The 17,922-nt window shown below is 49.8% G+C and overlaps 1 protein-coding gene across 2 annotated transcripts in view; it reads left to right on the top strand.

Moving 5' to 3' along the window:
- Window positions 1-17,922, top strand: part of LOC144147025 (uncharacterized) — a 181,343-nt gene that overhangs the window by 140,496 nt on the left and 22,925 nt on the right. Inside the window, exon 2 of one of the 2 annotated variants that reach the window (XM_077679049.1) lies at window positions 10,511-10,845. In XM_077679049.1, the coding sequence (XP_077535175.1) occupies window positions 10,511-10,845 (335 nt within the window). Of the gene's footprint in view, window positions 1-10,510; window positions 10,855-17,922 lie in introns of both variants that reach the window. The other variant, XM_077679047.1, reaches the window with a different exon arrangement.

The following is a 17,922-nucleotide window of genomic DNA, read 5'->3' as shown; positions in this document are numbered from 1 at the left end:
ACACGCTGAAGTAGAAGCCAAGTGCTTGCGGCTCCCGCCGCACGTCATAAAACGGAAATCGTGAAAAGATAACGAAACATTGCCCAATTTGTATTTCCAAATTTGGAGAGCAGGCTTGTTTCATTAAGTTGTGTTAGTAAGTGAATTTTAAGCAAAGTTCAGTTTTTGTCCACTAGGCGCCACGCCTATACCCTATCCCCTATGCTAACGAAGCGAGGGTGCTGGCCCTTCTCAAATTCTGAAGTGGAGTTTCGCAAATGGGGTGCATTTAAAAACTATAATCTTCCTCTACCCTCGCTCCCCTATCCCACACCAGCGCCTCTTGGCTTCCTTGCTAGGACTGACTTTCTCTTTGTTAGCCGCCGCTGTGGCTCAGTGGCTAAGGCGTTGTGCCGCTGAGCACGAGGTCGCGGGTTCGATTCCCGGGCGCGGCGGCAGCTTTTCTGTTGGAGGCGAAAACCAAAAAACGCCCGTGTGTACGAGATTTCGGCGCACGCTAAAGATCCCCAGGCGGTCGAAATCAATCCGGAGCCCTCCACTACGGCGCACCTCATCGCCTGCGTTGCGTCGCCGCGTTAAACCATGCAATACATAATCGTCTTTGTTAACGAGGATGTTTGTAGCTCAAGGAGGGTTAGGGGTTATAGGAAGGGGATAGCTGGGCAGCACGCCTTCGTGCCTTCCGTCTTGCAGTGTTTGTCTGAGGCGAGCCTTGCTAGAATCAAGTCATCAATTCCATTTCCTTTCATTCTATACACATTACATTCCATTGCACCACATTACATTACATTGTATTGCATTACATTACATCACATCACATTCCTCGTGCCTTTAAACATAAGTAGATGCGACGCACGGAACAAATCAGCTGTCAGAAAGAAAAACAGAACTTAGTTTCGGTCGGTGCTTCTCCGACCGGGCGGCTATACGTTGCAGGTCACGACCGCACGTGTTTTAAGTTATATAAGCACCGGGGCAGGGTTTCCCTTGCCAGAACCGAGCAATAAATTAAGGCATCGTTGACAACCAAACTACCTGCGCCTCCTCCTGTGCGGATAGATCACGTTCTCGGCGTTTAAAGCAACCCGTTTTTTTTTTTTTCCGCAACCGCCCGAAACTGCTCACGCGCCGCAGTTGAGGCTGCTTTCAAGTGGGGCGGCCTAATTAGGGCGCAAATCCCCTCCCAGCTGCAATAAACCAGGAGCGTGCACTGCTTTCAATCCGGGAGAAGTTTAGAACCAATGAGAGGAACGCAAAAAAAAAATTGGAGAAGGCGGCTAGGGAAGCGATTAACCCAACTAGGAAGAACTAAGCCAGAGATGTGAGCCTGTCACGATTCGGGCGCCGTTAAAAGCGGGCGTTGCGCATTCACCTCGCAATGGTGCGCGAGAAATGGCGCCGAAGGATGGCAAGGGGAACGTGAATGGCCAGTGACGCGCCCTTTCTACGGGGCGCTTCACGTGGGCAAGACTGGACTCTAGCCGCACGAGTCCTGCCGAAAAACAAACATAAAAAAGCGTTCGATGATGTAGACTCGATGGAACGATCAGGTTACGACGTCGTGCGCATGAAAGTCGCGTATAAAAGCGCCGTATGTATGCGGTGGTGCGAGGAGGACCGGAACGCGTCTGCGCGGTTTTAGCTTTTACCCTTTAAATTTCATACCTCTTTCCTATTTTGTCTTTCTATTTCTGCGCTGCGGCAATTTTCTCCTACCACCATTTACCTCAACGCGTAATCCCGCTCAGGTTAAGTGCTGTACCTCAATGCTCAGGCAATCGATGGGTGAGTAATTAACTCGAAGCACGTGGCTGCCACCGCACCCGCCCAAATCTGTGAGTGTTATCGGACAGTCCCCTACCGTAAACTCAACACTTAGCGTAAAGCTACCGCCCGCTCCCGCCTTTGGTGAACATGTCAATAGCGCGCAATGCAAAGATAAAAATCGAACGTGGCTGGTGGATAAAAGAAGGTGCCGTGGCCACCCACCTTCAGTGCAGTCCCAAGCTGTCCTGACGGGGCGTCCGAATGAAGGGAGAGACAGCAGTGAAAAGGCGGTCGATTCCGCGGCTCATACACGCGTAATGAACCCCAGAACTCGAGAGCCGTAAAGAAGGCCATTAGGCGCGAACGCTCCGGAAATCTCTTAAGCGCGGGCCCTAAGTTCTTTTTTTTTCTTCTTCTTTACGTATTTCGGGGAGTCACAGCGACCGGCATTCCGTAGTGGAGAATGAGAAGAGTTCGCTTTAGAGGCTTTTAGAGCAGGCACCTTCGGTACTGCGGTCGGGGTACGGGAGCTCTGCACGGTTGGTGAACTGTAAGAGAGGCGACAAAATAAACAGCGGAAAAAGAGGAGGATCTCAGGAGGGAGTAAGCGTTAAAGGAGAACAAGGGGCCTAATTGCAGAAGAGCGCCCGTGCGGACAGTGTCCACGGCGTAAATGAAACTAAGTACGAGAAAAAAATGCTCGCGTAGGTTAAAAGACGAGTCCGATGACAGACGTGTATTGTACAAGCTGGGAAGGAATAGGAGCAGCGGAATTCGAGGCGCTGACTCCGAGCCCGATTTGCATATGCATGAATCGTATACCCCCGAGCGCACACGGCACCGCAGCGGTCAGTTGGCCAGCCCCCCTCCCATTCTCTCCTCCCTTCCTAGTGACGAATCCTCCTCGCCTAATTTCCTTTCTGTCTGCGTGAATTTTATTTGGTGTCCCGCCTGGGCTGTCATTCAGCTACGGAAAGAAGCATGGCCGCAGGAGGTTGCACGCGATTCGCGTAAATCAGTCTAAGAGGAGGCGCGCAGGGGGTTGTTATTCCGTCGCTCTCATCGTCTTTTCCCCCATCCTTCATTCTTCTCTTTGTAGTCCTCTTCATCTTCTGCCAACGGCGTAAACCTGGAAACGCTTTTACGGGGCCCTCTTGGGCGTCGTGGTGGGCTGATGAGACACGCTGTAACAACGTCTGGAAGAGTCTCTTCAAGGAATCGTTTCTGTCTGGCCCAAGACTATTTCCGCGAAAGTGGTTCGCGCGGGAGATGATGTTACCTCAGAACTTTCTCCACTGCATACACGACGGGGAAGTTTTCTTGCGTGCTCCTGCGCTTTGTATCCAGCGTGCATGATGGCCTATTAAGGAAGGCAACACGTGGTCCCACCGCACTTCTTATGCCTAATCTCTCCCTGTTCGGCTGGCAGCGACAACGTCCAGAGACACTGAGAGGCGAACGAGAGAGTGGACACGCGGTACTCTTCTACGGAACGGGTCGTACTCCGAAACCCTCGTCCCGATTCTGTCGCGCGAGAAAACTTGTTCCTCGTAGCTGAACAGCCGAATCTACAGCGTCTCTCGTTCGCCCGGCTTTTTCGCCGTTTCGGTTAACAGAGCTGAGCGGCTTGCTGGCTCTCGGGGGGAATAAGACACGCGCCGACGCGCAAGTGGACATCCCTGGATAGCTTCACTGTAATTGGATCTCGCAGCTTAGCCCGGACACCGTTCCCTGTCGTCACTGACCACACGGTACCGCTCTCTACGGACGTCCCTATCTCGTCTCCGCTTTCTCAGCTCAACGTTCTCCCTTGCTAGCCCGCTGTTTTGTCGGAAGGCAGCGCTGCGTGTTGTACATCGTACACAACACTCGGTGGTAAGTCTTTAGGACCACTCTGCGTCCTTGCGCGGGCGAAAATTGTAAGAGATGAAGAAGAGGGCGCTTAGTGGTGTCCCCCTTTGTCGGGGCAGGAAAAAGCGTTCTTGCGTACACCCTGACACAGCCACGTGGGCTTGCGTCTAAAGGTGCGCATTATTGGCGCACTAAAGCGGGGGATACATGAGCGGAGAGGGACGCGTATCCGCACGCGTATTCGCACTCTGAAAACGAGTTCGGCGGCGGCCAGGAGCACGCATGAAGGAGCCAGGAGCACGCAGGACCGGTTTGTGAGAGGGAGAAAAACGCGTGCGAAAACACGTCGCTCTCCGCACGTGTGTTTCGCCCTTTAAGGGCCAGACACATCCCGGCGAGCGACGCGTTCCCGCGCACCTTTTTCCCTCTCCCAAACCGGTCCTGCAGCCTTCATGCGTGCTCCTGGCCGCCGCAGAACCGGTTTTCAAAGCGCGAATACGCGTGCGGATACGCGTCGTTATCCTCAAGTGTGTTTCGCACTTAACCCTACAGGCGATTCACGTTTGACGAATGACGCAGTCCAGCCTATGGTTTCAGTCAGGAGTGTGACGTGCATGAGTATTTCTGCGGTGCAAAACTGCGCACTTGTGCTGTAAACGTTTGAGAGCTTTTCCTCGTTACCCGCTATTCATGGCACTGGTGGCGGCGGTGGTTCCAGAGACCCCACAACTATATTGATCTGACACGTTGGAATTGCGCCACTGCCAGGTGCATGATCTGCCAAGCCACAGTAGGAGGAGCTTAGAGCGCTGACGCATCGTCTTTTCACCCCGTCACTTGGATCGTGTCGTCATTTTAATCTGTCGTCTACTGTTAAAACAAGTTATCGTCGAAACTGGGTAGAGCCTATGCGGGTAAACACTTCCAAGATGTCCTTCAGTTTTCTTGGGCTCTGTTGAAAGATCTGTGAGGCCGCTGTGCTTGACATAATAAGTTCACAGCGAAGTTGCAAACAACACAGAATTCCCGTCTTCTTTAAATACATGGCCTTCTACGGAGGGATTATGGGTACAGAAAACGACTGTAACTGTTATTTTGTCAAACCTATCCCAAACCAAACAAAATGGCAACTAGCCACCAAAACGCCTCGAACTTTACGCGAAGTTTCGTCGACTTTTAATTATTACGTCATTTGGCACAGGACCGAGATAATTGGAGATCTATTGGAGAGGCCTTTGCCCTGCAGTGGGTGTGGAAAGGATTATGATGATGATTAATATGATGGTGATGATGATGATGACGAATTACCTGCAGTTCACAGTGAAGTTATAAATATTGGTGGATTCCCGTCTACTGGCAGTACATAGGCTTCTACGAGGGGATAATTCACAACTCCATGTTTCCCCGCTAGAATAAAGCTCGAGTCCGTCCAAGTTTCAATCAGTTAATTAGCTAAGAATTAGGCTCAATCGCCAATTACAAACAAACGCGTTTCGTTTCGTGCACTCCTTGGTGTGGGAAACACTTCGCTGTTCATGCTTCTTCACAGTGAAAGTGCGCTAAATTTTTGTATTGCGCCTTTCCTTGAGCTAAAGTAAGCTATGTCTTGCTGCTTACAGCCAATTTGTGACTTCCCCGTGTCCTTTACCTACCGCATTTTCCGTCTCCGGCCCCTGTCGACCCTTGCAGAACTCATAAATTGGCCACATCATCCTACCATGATCATGTGAATTATATTCGTAGGGATAATGCGCGGAATTCCGCTACATTTTCGACAACGCCTTACACATTTATCGCTTCCCAACCGCTTTCCGTGGCCTACCTTCGCAGCGGATGGACAACCTGCAGCCACCCCCACGCTAGCGATGTAACAGCCTCAGATATCCCCAGGACGCGGCGATTGAGTTCACACGTTAACACCATCCTCGTCGTTGCGGGAGCGGGTCAGTATGCATCATCATCATCGTCGTCTTCGTCATCATCATCAACAACAACAACAACATCACCATCGTCATCGTCATCAACAACGTTATCATCATCGTCGTCGCCGTCATCATCATAATCACAAGCCTATCTATGCCCACTCCAGGGAAAAGGCATCTCCCATTAATCTCCAATTATCCCGGTGCTGTGCTAACTGCGACCAACTTTATCCCCACAAACTTGTTCATCTCATCCGCCCATCTAACTTTCTGCCGCCCCCTTCCCCGCTTGCCTTCTCTAGGGATCCAATCTGTTACCCTTAATGACCAACGGTTATCTTGCCTTCGCATCACATTCCCGGCCCACACCCAGTTCTTAATTTCTACTAATATGCCCTTAACCCGCGTTCGTTCCCTGACCCACTCCGCTCTCTTCTTGTCCCTTAATGTTACACCTATTATCTTCCGTTGCATTGCTCGCTGAGTCGTCCTCAACGTGAATTGAACCCTCTTAGTGAGCCTCGAAGTTTCTGCCCCGTAGGTGAGTACCGGTAAGATGCAGCTGTCATCCACTTCCTCCTTCAGGGACAATGGTAGGCTGTCATTCATTATCTGAGACTGCCTGCCGAATGCACTCTACTCCATTCTTATCCTTCTAATTATCTCCGCCTCATGGTTGGGATCGGGGGTCACAACTTGGCCTAAGCATATACATTATACATAGTGTACATATACTATGTATACGTATGCTATACATACATACATATATATGTATAGTATACATATATTCAGTATACATATGCTAGTATACATATGTGCGCGGAAATCCTGCTGTGTATACGCACTGTGCAAATGCTTTTAGCGAAACATATACATGTAATGCGACGGAGAAAGAAGAAGAAAAAACGAACATCTCTAATTCCAGCCTGTGGTTGTACGTATTTGAACGGGGCTTGTGTGTGCAGTGTGCTTTTCTCCCAACGTAAACAACCACCGTCGCCCCGTCAGAAGCTGTGATATATGTGGCGTCGCGCGGCGAGATATTTTCCAAGCACGCGAGCATATTGGCGACGCCATAGCATTATATTGTTTGCTAAGTATTAGGTAGACCATACGAGGCCGGGCGAGGGGAAAGCCGCGGCTTGCGTGATGGAGGTGGGTACGCCTAAGTGGCGTAGGAGTACTATCAGGTAACGCGTGGAACGCGTTTCCGCATTCGCGCGCATAACTAGGCACACCGCGGTTGCGAGCACTACGCACGCTGCTTACGCCGAGCCCCCAAGTGCGACAGGAATATTTCACCCACACTTCCTCTCCCTCACTACTCTCGTCTAACGCTCGATAAACAAATTTTCCCACCTTCTGGCTGGCCTAATTCAATCCGCAAGTCTGCGGGACATGCCGGTTGTAAGTTGGAAAGATTGGGCCATTTGGAATGGAGAGCCACCGCGGAAGTCCTTCGGCTCGGGTGCATACGCAGCCCGCAACGCCTCGTAGCCTAACTAAATTACATTTTTACAGCAAAGCTGTATACTTCTACCCCCCAGCGGTTTCATCGCCGTAGGAAAAATGATCTCCGTGGGCAAAAACGCCAAGGCCTAAGACGCCGAGCGCATGCATCAGGCTAATCTGGCATACATTCCAGAGCCAGAATTCTTTTAAGAAAACCACAAACCAAGCATCGAAACCGCACTATGGATGATAAGGCGCCTGTGAAAAATGGGACCCCACACCATGTGCTCCTGGTAAAGATTATGCTCGCAGGTTGTCTTCAATATCTAGGCAGTACTAGCGTCACTAGTTAGAGCAGATCTTACCCAAGACGCCGAGCAAGCGCATGCGTCAGACAGGAACCAGCATTTGCCGCCAGAGAAGCCGAGTCACACCTGCGGCTGAAATGCCGTCACACGCGTTACCTTTGAATCGCATTCGCAATGACGTCAGTCACCCGCAACCGCAGAGCGGGGAGGACAATCTAAACCTACCAGAGCTGACCGACTAAAACGCATAAACAACAAAACAGCGGCGCCCATGAACCATCGCAGTGTAAACAAATGTAACGTAATGCGAACTGAGCAATTATAATGGCGGCGGCACGGAACTATAGGAGAAAAGAGTTCCGATAACTGTACCCTCATCTAGTGACACCAGCCGAGCCCAAGCGACAAGCCCATCGAGACGACGAGAAACATTTCATACCCTCCTGCATCACCGTTTGTAGTGGTTTACAACAGGTTTGCTGGACATCCACTTTCGCAGGGCTGGATGACGACCAAATTTTTCTTCTTCTCAGCAATATAAGTCAAGCTGAAAAAAAAATGTTTGCATGACTACTGGTGACATTAACGCAGTCACACCATTTGAAAAAAAAACATTGAATATCGTCAAGACTACTAAATGCCACGAAAAATGCTTTTTTTTTCACATTTACTCGGCATCTCAAGTGCTGGTACGTGCACCTTCCGGTTTTGCACAATTCATTTTCTTTCCGAAATTACAGCACCTGTCGCTGTATACCTCGAAGACAGAGACAGTTCGACATGCTGCCAGCCCCCAGAGTCGCCGCACTAACAGACGAGCTACGACGAAAGTATACGTGCAACTCGGTACACTGGTGTGAGTGAGACAGCTGAAAGCATGAGCGGTCGCTATTTCAAGCACCACAATAGACGCTCGCTCACGGACGCGCTGGGTGACGTTCGCGTCCCAGTGGGTAAGACGGGGTCGAACCTGTCTGCCGTAAGCATCATTTGTTCAGGGCGTTCTTTGTACCGGAGATACGATCGAGAAGCACGCCAGTCGAACAGCACCCAAACACGTATAAGCTGAGCCAAAACAAGTGTCTACTCGCGTGCCCTTCTTTTCACAAAGAATTGGCAGGGGTAGTGCATGAAAAGAATGCAGATGGTGCCGGACAATGCGCGATCGAAGGCTTGGGAAACGGAAAGGTCGCAGCTCCTCAAAATCGACCACGACGTCTGGTGCCGTCTCATGGCGTCCATTCATTTGCGCGGGAAGAGAGGGTAGGGAAGCGGAGGGGGGAGATGGTATCGGCGCCTTGCGCCGTCGCTTACGCCCGCATTCACACACACATAAACACATATCAAAGAAACGACCCACGAACTTCAGGAAAGAATCAGGTCGTAGCATCACGGTTCCTACATACTCCGCCCCATTGGTTTTGTTGTCGTCACCGGGTCGCTCGTTCGAGAGCACCAAGACGAGTTGGTCTCTCGTGCTGTGACAACTGTGACTGTATTATATCCGCGCGCGAGGGTTCGGCACCCGCATCGATGTGATCGCTGCACCTTTGCTTGGATTCCAAACGCGCAAACAAGGTTCACGGGCGCTTTGACATTGCCCCATCCCAGGTTCTTCGAGCCTACATAATAGAAGGCGGGTGAGGAAAGGAAGACGCGGACGGCTTGCCCCGAACGAGCGGATGAACTGGGTGGGCGTCGCTGCTCGCTCGCTTTGTTCGCTAGACGTCTCCGTGACCTGCATACAAACACGTAACGAGTGCTACCGGCTACAGCTATAGATACAACCAAACGCGTGCGGTACTTCGATGAGCGGTGAACGGGCCGCCGGCGCCTTTGTCGTCTGCGGGTTTTGAGGGGCCTGGTGTTGGGGCTTGCGCTACGCTGCCGCAGCGAAAGGGAGACAGCAACGATTATGTCGTCTCCGTAATCCCGTTTCCCTTCATCTTCATTTTTTTATTTATTTCTTCTCGATCTTTTATGCGGACCTGCTTCTCGCTCTTGCGACGTGAATACCTTTCGCGGGTGAAAGGCGGGGTCGTGCTCGTGGGAATCCCGCCACATGTTTGCCTCGCTCTGCGATGCTTAAGAGGGATGAACGGACCCGTTTCGGCAGAAACACCGGAAGTTTTGTGCAGGGGCTGGGGACTTTTTTTGTTTCTGTTACGCGTACTTATGCATGACTGTCCTTGTACACGAAACGATTTTGCAGGAACAACACCTTCTGTTTTAGGAGTTGTATCTTCAGCTTTCCTTCCGCGTTACTTGTTCAGCGATATGTGGCGAAATAGTAGTCCATATGATGATGATGAATAAACTATTTGAGTCGTGGTGCTGATGTTAGGGCATCCGCCCGGTGGGAGGCTTCTTTAGTCCGGGATGCCTTGGACACTGCTGGCCATCCGTGCCCTCTCCACCAATCGTCGCTGGTGTGAAGGGTAGGAGCTGGTCAGCAGCTCCACCCACTTCTCATAGGTAGGGTTGGGGTTAGGGGTGAGGGTAGGTGATTGCTGGCACTCTAATGCCATGTGGTACAGGGCACCTGGTTGGGGGGCAGGATTTGCAGGTCGCATGGTATAGGGTGGGATACATGGCATGTAGAAGGGTGTTATGTGCAGAAGGGTTTGCTGAAAGGCCAGTTGGTACATTGTACTACGAAGAAAAAACAGCGCTGTTTTTTTTTCGTGGTGTTATGTGGGTACGAGTTAGTCTGTAGTCGGAGGAAGGTAGTAGCTTCATCACGAGAGAGGTTCGGGTGGGGGAATGGGCATTTGCGACACTCGTTCCTATAGTGGGCGAGTATTTCGGCGTATGCTTGCAGTGGGGTGGGCTTAACTGTTGCTTCAGAATCAGATGAGGGTTCGTGGCCCTCGAATTGACTTCGTTGGTAAATGATCGAATAGGGTTCCGTCGCATGGGGAGACAGCCTAATCGGCGACAATACTTTATTCAACATCGTTCTCCGCGGTTTTGGGAGCACGGCCAAAAAGCCTTCACAAGATCGTCTTGACTGGGTCCGCAAAACCTCAAGAAAACATCGCTTTTAAGGAAAATATCACTTACAGCGAATCCCGTTTTCTACCCCCAGGTGTTTTTGTTATAATGAGGGTTCGCCGTACAGGTAAAAAGCAGATTACGTGCATTGACCTACGCAATGCATCCGCAGAGGAGAGTTTGACAAGTGTATTTCCCTTTCTTTTTCCCGCTCAGGAGGTTCGGGGCGACGAGTCCGGGCCGGCGGGTCCGGGCTCGCCCTCTTCAAAGGGCGCCCGCACCCTGGACAAGCTGAGCGGGGGCGAGTACATCCGGGGCCTGGGGCGGCAGCTGGGCTCCGGGCGCAGGCACCTGGACAAGATCAGCGGGGGCGAGCTGCTGCGCTCCTCGGAGCCGGGCTCCTCCTCGGACGAGTTGCTGCTGCGCTCGCTCATGCCGTACGCGCTCAGGGGCCTGTCGTCGTCCGTCGCGGGCCGGGGACTGGACAAGATCAGCGGCGGAGAGTACATCCGCACCGCGGGCCTGCTCCCGCCCCCTGGATCGGCTAAGAGGCAAGCACCGTGCGTAATATCTGCCTCCTCACCGTATTTCAATCTCGCTCTCTCTCTCTTGCTGTTGCTCGCTGTATCACGTGCCTGCCATCACCATCATCCCCACAGAGCCTATCTTAAGTCATGATCAGTACTAGATGCTGGAAGGCGGGTACAGCAACTGAGAGACGACCCAGCGATCCGTAGCGTGTGCTCTTAATGGTAGATCGGTCAGACTAGGGCTGAGGAGGATCTTCAACCCCTTCCTCTTTCCTCTACCTCATACCGCGCAAACAATAAACAATCGAAGCTGCAAAAAACTTCCACCTCATTTGGGTATGGAAAGGCGTAACGGAAAGTCGTGGAGACTATAAAATTTCGAGGTGACGTGTCGTGTGTTTAAACAACGTCCGGGCGAAAAGAAAGAGGCGAAGACGGGACACGCGGAGTGGTGTTTCTTTATAGGGAAACTCCACCCACGCTCATCTTGGCGAATAATCCCCAGCGCTCGGCTGAAGCTCCTTAGGCATAAATGGCGAGCGCCGCTGTCGTACTCGCGTTCACTCACTGTCGCCTTCACTCTGCGCCGAAAATATAAACTTGCCGTTTTCGGGCACGCCGACACGAGGCTCGGACAGCCGGCCTAGCACAGCTGACACTGTAAAAATGACATGGCATTGTCCCTCCTGAGCATAAGGCGCTGTGGTTCACTTCCCCAAGAAAAGTGGACGAATGGCATTACCGAAGACGGTGCGACTTCACTGGCTTTTTATGATTTATCAAATTGCATTCTCTTGATTCTCTAACCAAATAATGATCAGTCTCACTGAGCCATCATTTTAGGCGATCAACCAGCCCTATTTTTCTCATTTGCCTCCGGCTGGTCACCTGTGTTCTCTCCTTCGAGTCATACTTTTTCTCCGGTATTTCATCAGCAGCTGCGTTGCGGGCGTAGGCCACCTTTCATTTTATTTGTTTCCACCTTAAAGCCCAAGGGTATTACATAATGGGGAAGGGGGAGTACAGCCAAGTAATACACAGCTTCAAGAAAACAGTTAAAAAGAAAGAAAAGACACGAAAAATGAAAGGAAAAACAAATAACAAGGTTACAACAAGTATAAATGGCAAAACGGCAACACACAATTATAGTATATCGAGAATACAGTCAAAAAGAACAAATGATACAACAGCATCAAAACATAAAAACACACTTTCAAGGTAGGTCCTGTGGAATATGGTTGATTAATTTGTCGCGAGAACCCGCCGCGGTGGCTCAGTGGCTAAGGCATTGCGTTGCTGAACACAAGGTCGCGGGTTCGATTCCCGGCCACGGCGGCCGCTTTTCTGATGGAGGTTAACTGCAAAAAAAAAAACCGTGCGCACGAGATTTCGGTGCACGCTAAAGATCGCCAGGTGGTCAAAATGAATTCGGAGCCCACCACTACGGCGTGCCTCGTCGCCTGCGTTGCATCGGCGCGTTAACCCCTACAATAAATCAATTTGTCGCGGGAAAATTTGCGGTCACGACATGAGGATATGGTATTTTGTAGATTGTTTCAGAGGATTATTGCTTGAGGAAAGAATGAGTTCAGTATTGACGAAGTGTGACTGTGAAGTCATGCTATGGCGCTAATGTGGCTGATACGGTACGACATACGGTGTGGCGGCTATAAGAGAGAGTGTCGGGACTTTGGGCGATAATAAAGCGCATGAAGGCAGAGGCGTAATGTGACCCTGCGTGACTCAAGTGAATTCTGACTGCGCGCACAAAATGGCCTCCTTCCCAAAATCTTCAGCTCGTTTTCCTTCACTCAGGTTACGTTGAGGCTAGAATGTCCAACGAAGTCATCTCTCTTCTCCTCTAGTTTACTACTTCGCTAAGAACATCCTAGCCCAAGCCCTAGCAGGTGTATATACGCTAGCCCTGCGAAATCTTAATGCTGGCACATCGCAAAGGCCCCTGCTACAGTTGAGGACTACCTTTGTCCTGCTTGTCCTCTTTCCCCATTGTCGGAACTTTCCCGCAGTCATAATAATAAACTCACTGTGGGAAAACCGTATCTCTTGGCTGCTTGGAAAGGAGGAAATGTCCTTCTTCCGCCTCCCGTCGAGTAGCTGACGTGTGATGCACATTGCACAAATTGCCACCGCGAGTTGTTCTGTTCAGGCAACGCGGGCTATCGGTAACAAGGGTAGAGATAACATTTCCGCTTGGAATAAATTTATTCGGTTCACTGAACCTGTCTGTGTCGAATAACTGCCGCGAAAGACTTGAATAATCACGCCGTAAGACGTGCGTGGCAGGACAATAAAGGGACCCTGAAACACTGCCGGTAAGCGCTTTCACTCTTTCCTTCGCGTCTGGAAGCACTGCGAAAGTATCACCAGCCAGGAGGGGGTTGATTGTCGCAGCGGATACGCCTTCCGTTTCTCCTTTGATTTTGTGGCTTTCCTTTTAAAGCGGCTATCGAATGCGTTCAGGGTTGCAACTGAAGGAACGAAAGACGTCCAACAGCCGCTTCACCGCTGTAATAAGACATGTATAGCGGTAAAAGAAAGTCAAGGCCGGGAAAGAGAGCAATATCTTTTGAGCACGTCTCTACGTTATCTGATGAGCATAGAGTCGTAATTTCTGGCTGATGTACTTTGTGACCCCGTAGTCTAAGGTTTGAAAGCATTTATGGAATAAAAAAAGTCGAAAAACCTGCCATAGGTTCCGTTTAAAAAATTGAAGCGGAGGCAAGAAAACGTGTGCTTCTCGCATCCCTGTCTCCTCTGAAAATGCTGAATAGCTTGCCAAGTTTTTGAATCTGCGCGTTCGAAAAATGACCGCGCGTAAACCTGCTGTTCCGCTCGTCATACAAAACCGATCATTATCGCAGAGGCCGATTTCATTTCTTTTTTCGGACATGCCATGGCAGAAGCAGCCCAAATCCTTCATCATCATAATCATCATTCCATCAGTATGATTTTCGCCATCAGAGGAACTACCAAATTGAATGGCCTTTTTGCCGACGTATTTTGCCTACATTCGGCATCACGTATAACTTACGACGGGTCTGCGTTTATTCAATGCTAAAATTAACTTTACACTAAACGTATTGGTTCGTTAGATGCTTTACCTTGCGGTGGATACGTAGAACAGAGGAGTAGCAGTAGTAGTAGTAGTAGTAACTTTATTTATAAAAAGGAGGCACGAAGGCCCTAGGAAGGGAATGGAGAGAAAATGGTAAGAAAGAACACTTCCGAATATAAGGATGGCACGTAACAGGTCATTGGTTACCCGAAGGTTCACTCACCAATGGAATCTTCACATGTATTCTGGTAGAGGAGCTGTAGTTCACTGAGAATTGTCTGACAGGCTCACGTGGTTTGTTTAGAGGAGCTGTCATGAGGGTAGTAGGTTCATACCGTTACCTGGGCTTGTACAAGCTGTCAGTGAAGGCGTATTCGACGGCTGATTCAAGTAGGAAAGGATACGTCGAGTGTGAACGGAGAACAAAGAAAATATGAGCTACGCGAGTAACAGTCTTCATACCAAAAGAGCGAAGAAGTTTAAGAAGGCACAGGACAAAATGCCTAATTGAGATTAGGGGATCCGCTGACAGGGATTTTTCTGAACTGGCACAGGAGATTCGCTCATCCTGTGAGGCTCGATTGTTAGACGAGCTGCTAGAATGTTGGACGAATACAGTCTTGCTGGAGCAATATTGTTGACTGCTGAAACAAACTTTTCCTAGCGGCTTCAAAAAAAAAAAAAAAAAACAACGCAGTATGACATGTCCTACCCCGAAGGGATCTTTCGAATTGGTGCATGTACACCCTTGCGCAAATACTGGGCTCTAGATTGCTTACGAAATTTACACATCGAGCCAGCTTGCCCGGATGCGGTTTCTATCTCGTCTTTTTTTTTTTTTTTTTTTTTGCGGATCTCGTCATTGTACCCCTAATATGTTCCGGCCGTGATTGGCCCCCTTCGTTCTATTCGCGTATTCGCAACTGAGCTCAATGGCTGAAATTTCTACTCCGCCAGTTTGGACAAGCAGTTTGTTGACAGCGCTCTTTTTGTTAGCACGGTCACCATTCCACTGCCATCCCGTCTGTACGACCAAAGTTTTCAACGACGTTGTCACCATTGAATTGAATTTTCTTTACGTCGTAGTCCCTCAGAACTGAAGTCGAAAACTGTACGTCGCTAATTTGGAGTACACACGTTTGGTCACATTTCATCCGTTTTAGCTAACGCGGCCTTGGAATTTTGGGAGTGTAAGGCTGCTTTGCTTCGGTGGCATAAATTAGTATGCCCCGTTTGCTACGCACAATTTCCCTGTCTAAAAAGATCGCCCTCCCTAGGTAGTTGTTCCACAGTTTATACAAAACAAATATTTACGGTCACGCTAATCACCGCAGAAGGCGTTCCCCGCCAACACGTAGTGCGTTTATTTCAGCTCGCCAGATACGCGAACGCGCCGTCAATTTTAGCGACTGCGAAAAGCTACATACGTGCTATGCACGGCGCAAGCTGCTTACAACACTATCCACGGCGTGTGCGCGCTTGCTATGTACCTAGAAATTCACGGCCCTAGTTTGCTGCACCTACACCTCGTGTTCAGGCAACTTTGGCGCCCCGTTCACCCAGTTTTTGTTTCTTTTTTTGTACATCATCGCCTCACAGCGCGGAAACTCATGTAACCGTTCATCTCCGCGTGACGAATGGTTAGACCACCGCGCCATGTCCGATCATAAATAACGGCATACTTTAACGGGCACTACGTTCCGCAAGCGCATAGCGAGTGAAATATGCAAATAAAAAGAAATGCGATGTTGCTTTCGTTCTCCATTTTTTATCTTGCTCGATGATAACATCGAGCAAACCATGCCGTAATAAAGCTGCACAGCAACCGATTGCCTGCCCGGCGAAAGCATGGCCCTAAGCCCCTAACCACGGCCGAGGAGTTGTCGCGTTTTCAGAGAGTTTTGTAAGGTTTCTTTGCATCTTTTTTCCGCCGAGATTAGGAACTCAAACGACGCTTAGCAACTGTACCAGTGTATTTTCCCTAGCGCAATGCAGCGAGTTTAACGTGACACTGAACTCTACGCGCGGGAGCCAACTATCGGTATGCTGCCAGCGTCATGTTACAGTCCGCGAACTTCAAAGTCACCGAGGCATGGTCATGTTTTTTTTTTACCACACTGGTATAACGATCACGTTTCCGGTCTGTTCCAGTAATTGGTGATCACTGGTGCGGTAGATAGTGTTGTGGTGCTTTGTGCCGCACAGCAGTAGCGAACCGACGTTACGGGTGTTTATTTAAACAAGGTCTGCTTCAGGTGTGGGGCCTTATCTACGCGCTATACGACTGAACTCGTTGTACAGTTAAGCTAGGCTTTCGACATTTTGTGCCCCAATTCCAAAAGTTTGTTAAGCAGAGATTCTCGACTGCTTCATGTTCGCGACAACTCAGACTAACCGCAGTTTTACCACAAGTGGGGAAAAACGTTAAACAACCGCGCGAAATACAAAATATTCCGGGGATTTCAAAATTATTGTTCGTTTTAATTATGATTTAGCTGTTTCCCAGTGTCATCTCACTTCAGATAACATCATCTCAACTGTTATTCGCGTGCAGACAACCTTCATGCATTCAACAAGCCGATTTCAACGCCTGATGAGAATACTAAATATGTCACAACAATCAAGCAGTCTCTAAATAATAGTCCAAAGAAGCAAAATGTTTGCAGAGAGAGAGAATAAACATTTATTGAAGTCAAGGGATGGGGTTGTATCGAATCTTTGAGGAGGTGTTCTCAGTCCAATACGCCTTGAGCCCGAACGGCATCGACAGCTCTGTGGGCCAGCCGAAGTTGATCGCCCAGGCCGGCGCTCAGTGCCTGCAATAAACGTCTGAATTGTCGTACACTCCGAAAAAACTGGTGTTCGCCAAGGCGTATATTCAATCTATGTGTGGACAGCCGCACCTTTCAAGAAGTGAATCATCTGACCATACTACAGCCAATACCGTATCATCGCGAACGCTTGAGGACGACAATGTTTACAGCTATGATAGCGAATGCACGTCGACAATGCGAAGGCGAGGGTGTGTCAACTGAACTCAATTCAGTAAGTCGATAGAAATCTGTCTCACAACCTCGCTGAATACTAATCGAGAGTCGTCGCAGACGGGTTCTGCCAGATTTTGCTTTTCTTCGTCTGCCGGGTCCGTATGTTGTGCTCGTTTTCCTTTCGCGACTTCCTTACGTACACGGCACGTCTGTCTCCCTGTAGAGCGTGCTTTGCCTGCAGCACTGGGTTGTACTGAGGAGAAGCAAAACCAAAACCTAGGGCAGAGAAAGTTTTCTTCGATCCAGACTTGTTTGTTGCACAGCCAGATGGCGATGAGGTCGTACGAATATTCCAGCTGCTACAAATGAACCCCCCCCCCTTCCCAAAAAAAAAAAAGAATAGAGAGGCATTGGGGTTCTGCGATTGGCGGTTGAAACCGGATCAGGCCTGTGCGGAAACGCACGCTCCTCGTGCCGAGGGATGGTACGCCTCGCTGACGACTGCTTGATTGTGAGTTTAACGATTGCGTACCCTCCCGAGTTGATCCTTCAGTTTCTTTCACTGTTTGCTCAGGAGTATCGCGTGCCATTCGGAGATGACTTGTGCCGGCGTCGTTCGTCGAAGCCAGGCCGAAATCCGTCAGAAGGCGTGCAAAATGACTGATCGCCCAAGGTTGTGAACGCTGGATAGCGGGATTGCGACTACTTTTTGGAGCAAACAATTGCTGAAGTATACGCGTGATGGCAGTGTGTGTTGGATTTCCACTTCACTTCAAGCGCCCGCATCTCTACCGTTTCGATACAATGGCACGTGGCACGTGTGCTCCAGTTTCTGTTTGGTCCTTTTATTAGCCTAACCGGGCCGAAAGACAACGAGAAGAGAAACGTTCGGTTCTAAAGATGTAAAAGTTGCCTGGAAACAGGTAAAGATTCCGCTTGGAAGGTAGCCTTATATTGATTTTGCAAGCCCACGTGGCCGAACTTCTTGAAAGCAATAAACCTTGGCCCAAGTAGTACGGAGATTTTTAACCCCCC

This window comes from Haemaphysalis longicornis, unplaced genomic scaffold (assembly GCF_048455015.1).
Source record: "Haemaphysalis longicornis isolate Haplotype H1 unplaced genomic scaffold, Haemaphysalis longicornis Haplotype H1 scaffold_7, whole genome shotgun sequence".
NCBI lineage: Eukaryota > Metazoa > Arthropoda > Arachnida > Ixodida > Ixodidae > Haemaphysalis > Haemaphysalis longicornis.
Note: the sequence above shows the minus strand (reverse complement) of the source record. Positions and strands in the feature narration are given on the sequence as shown.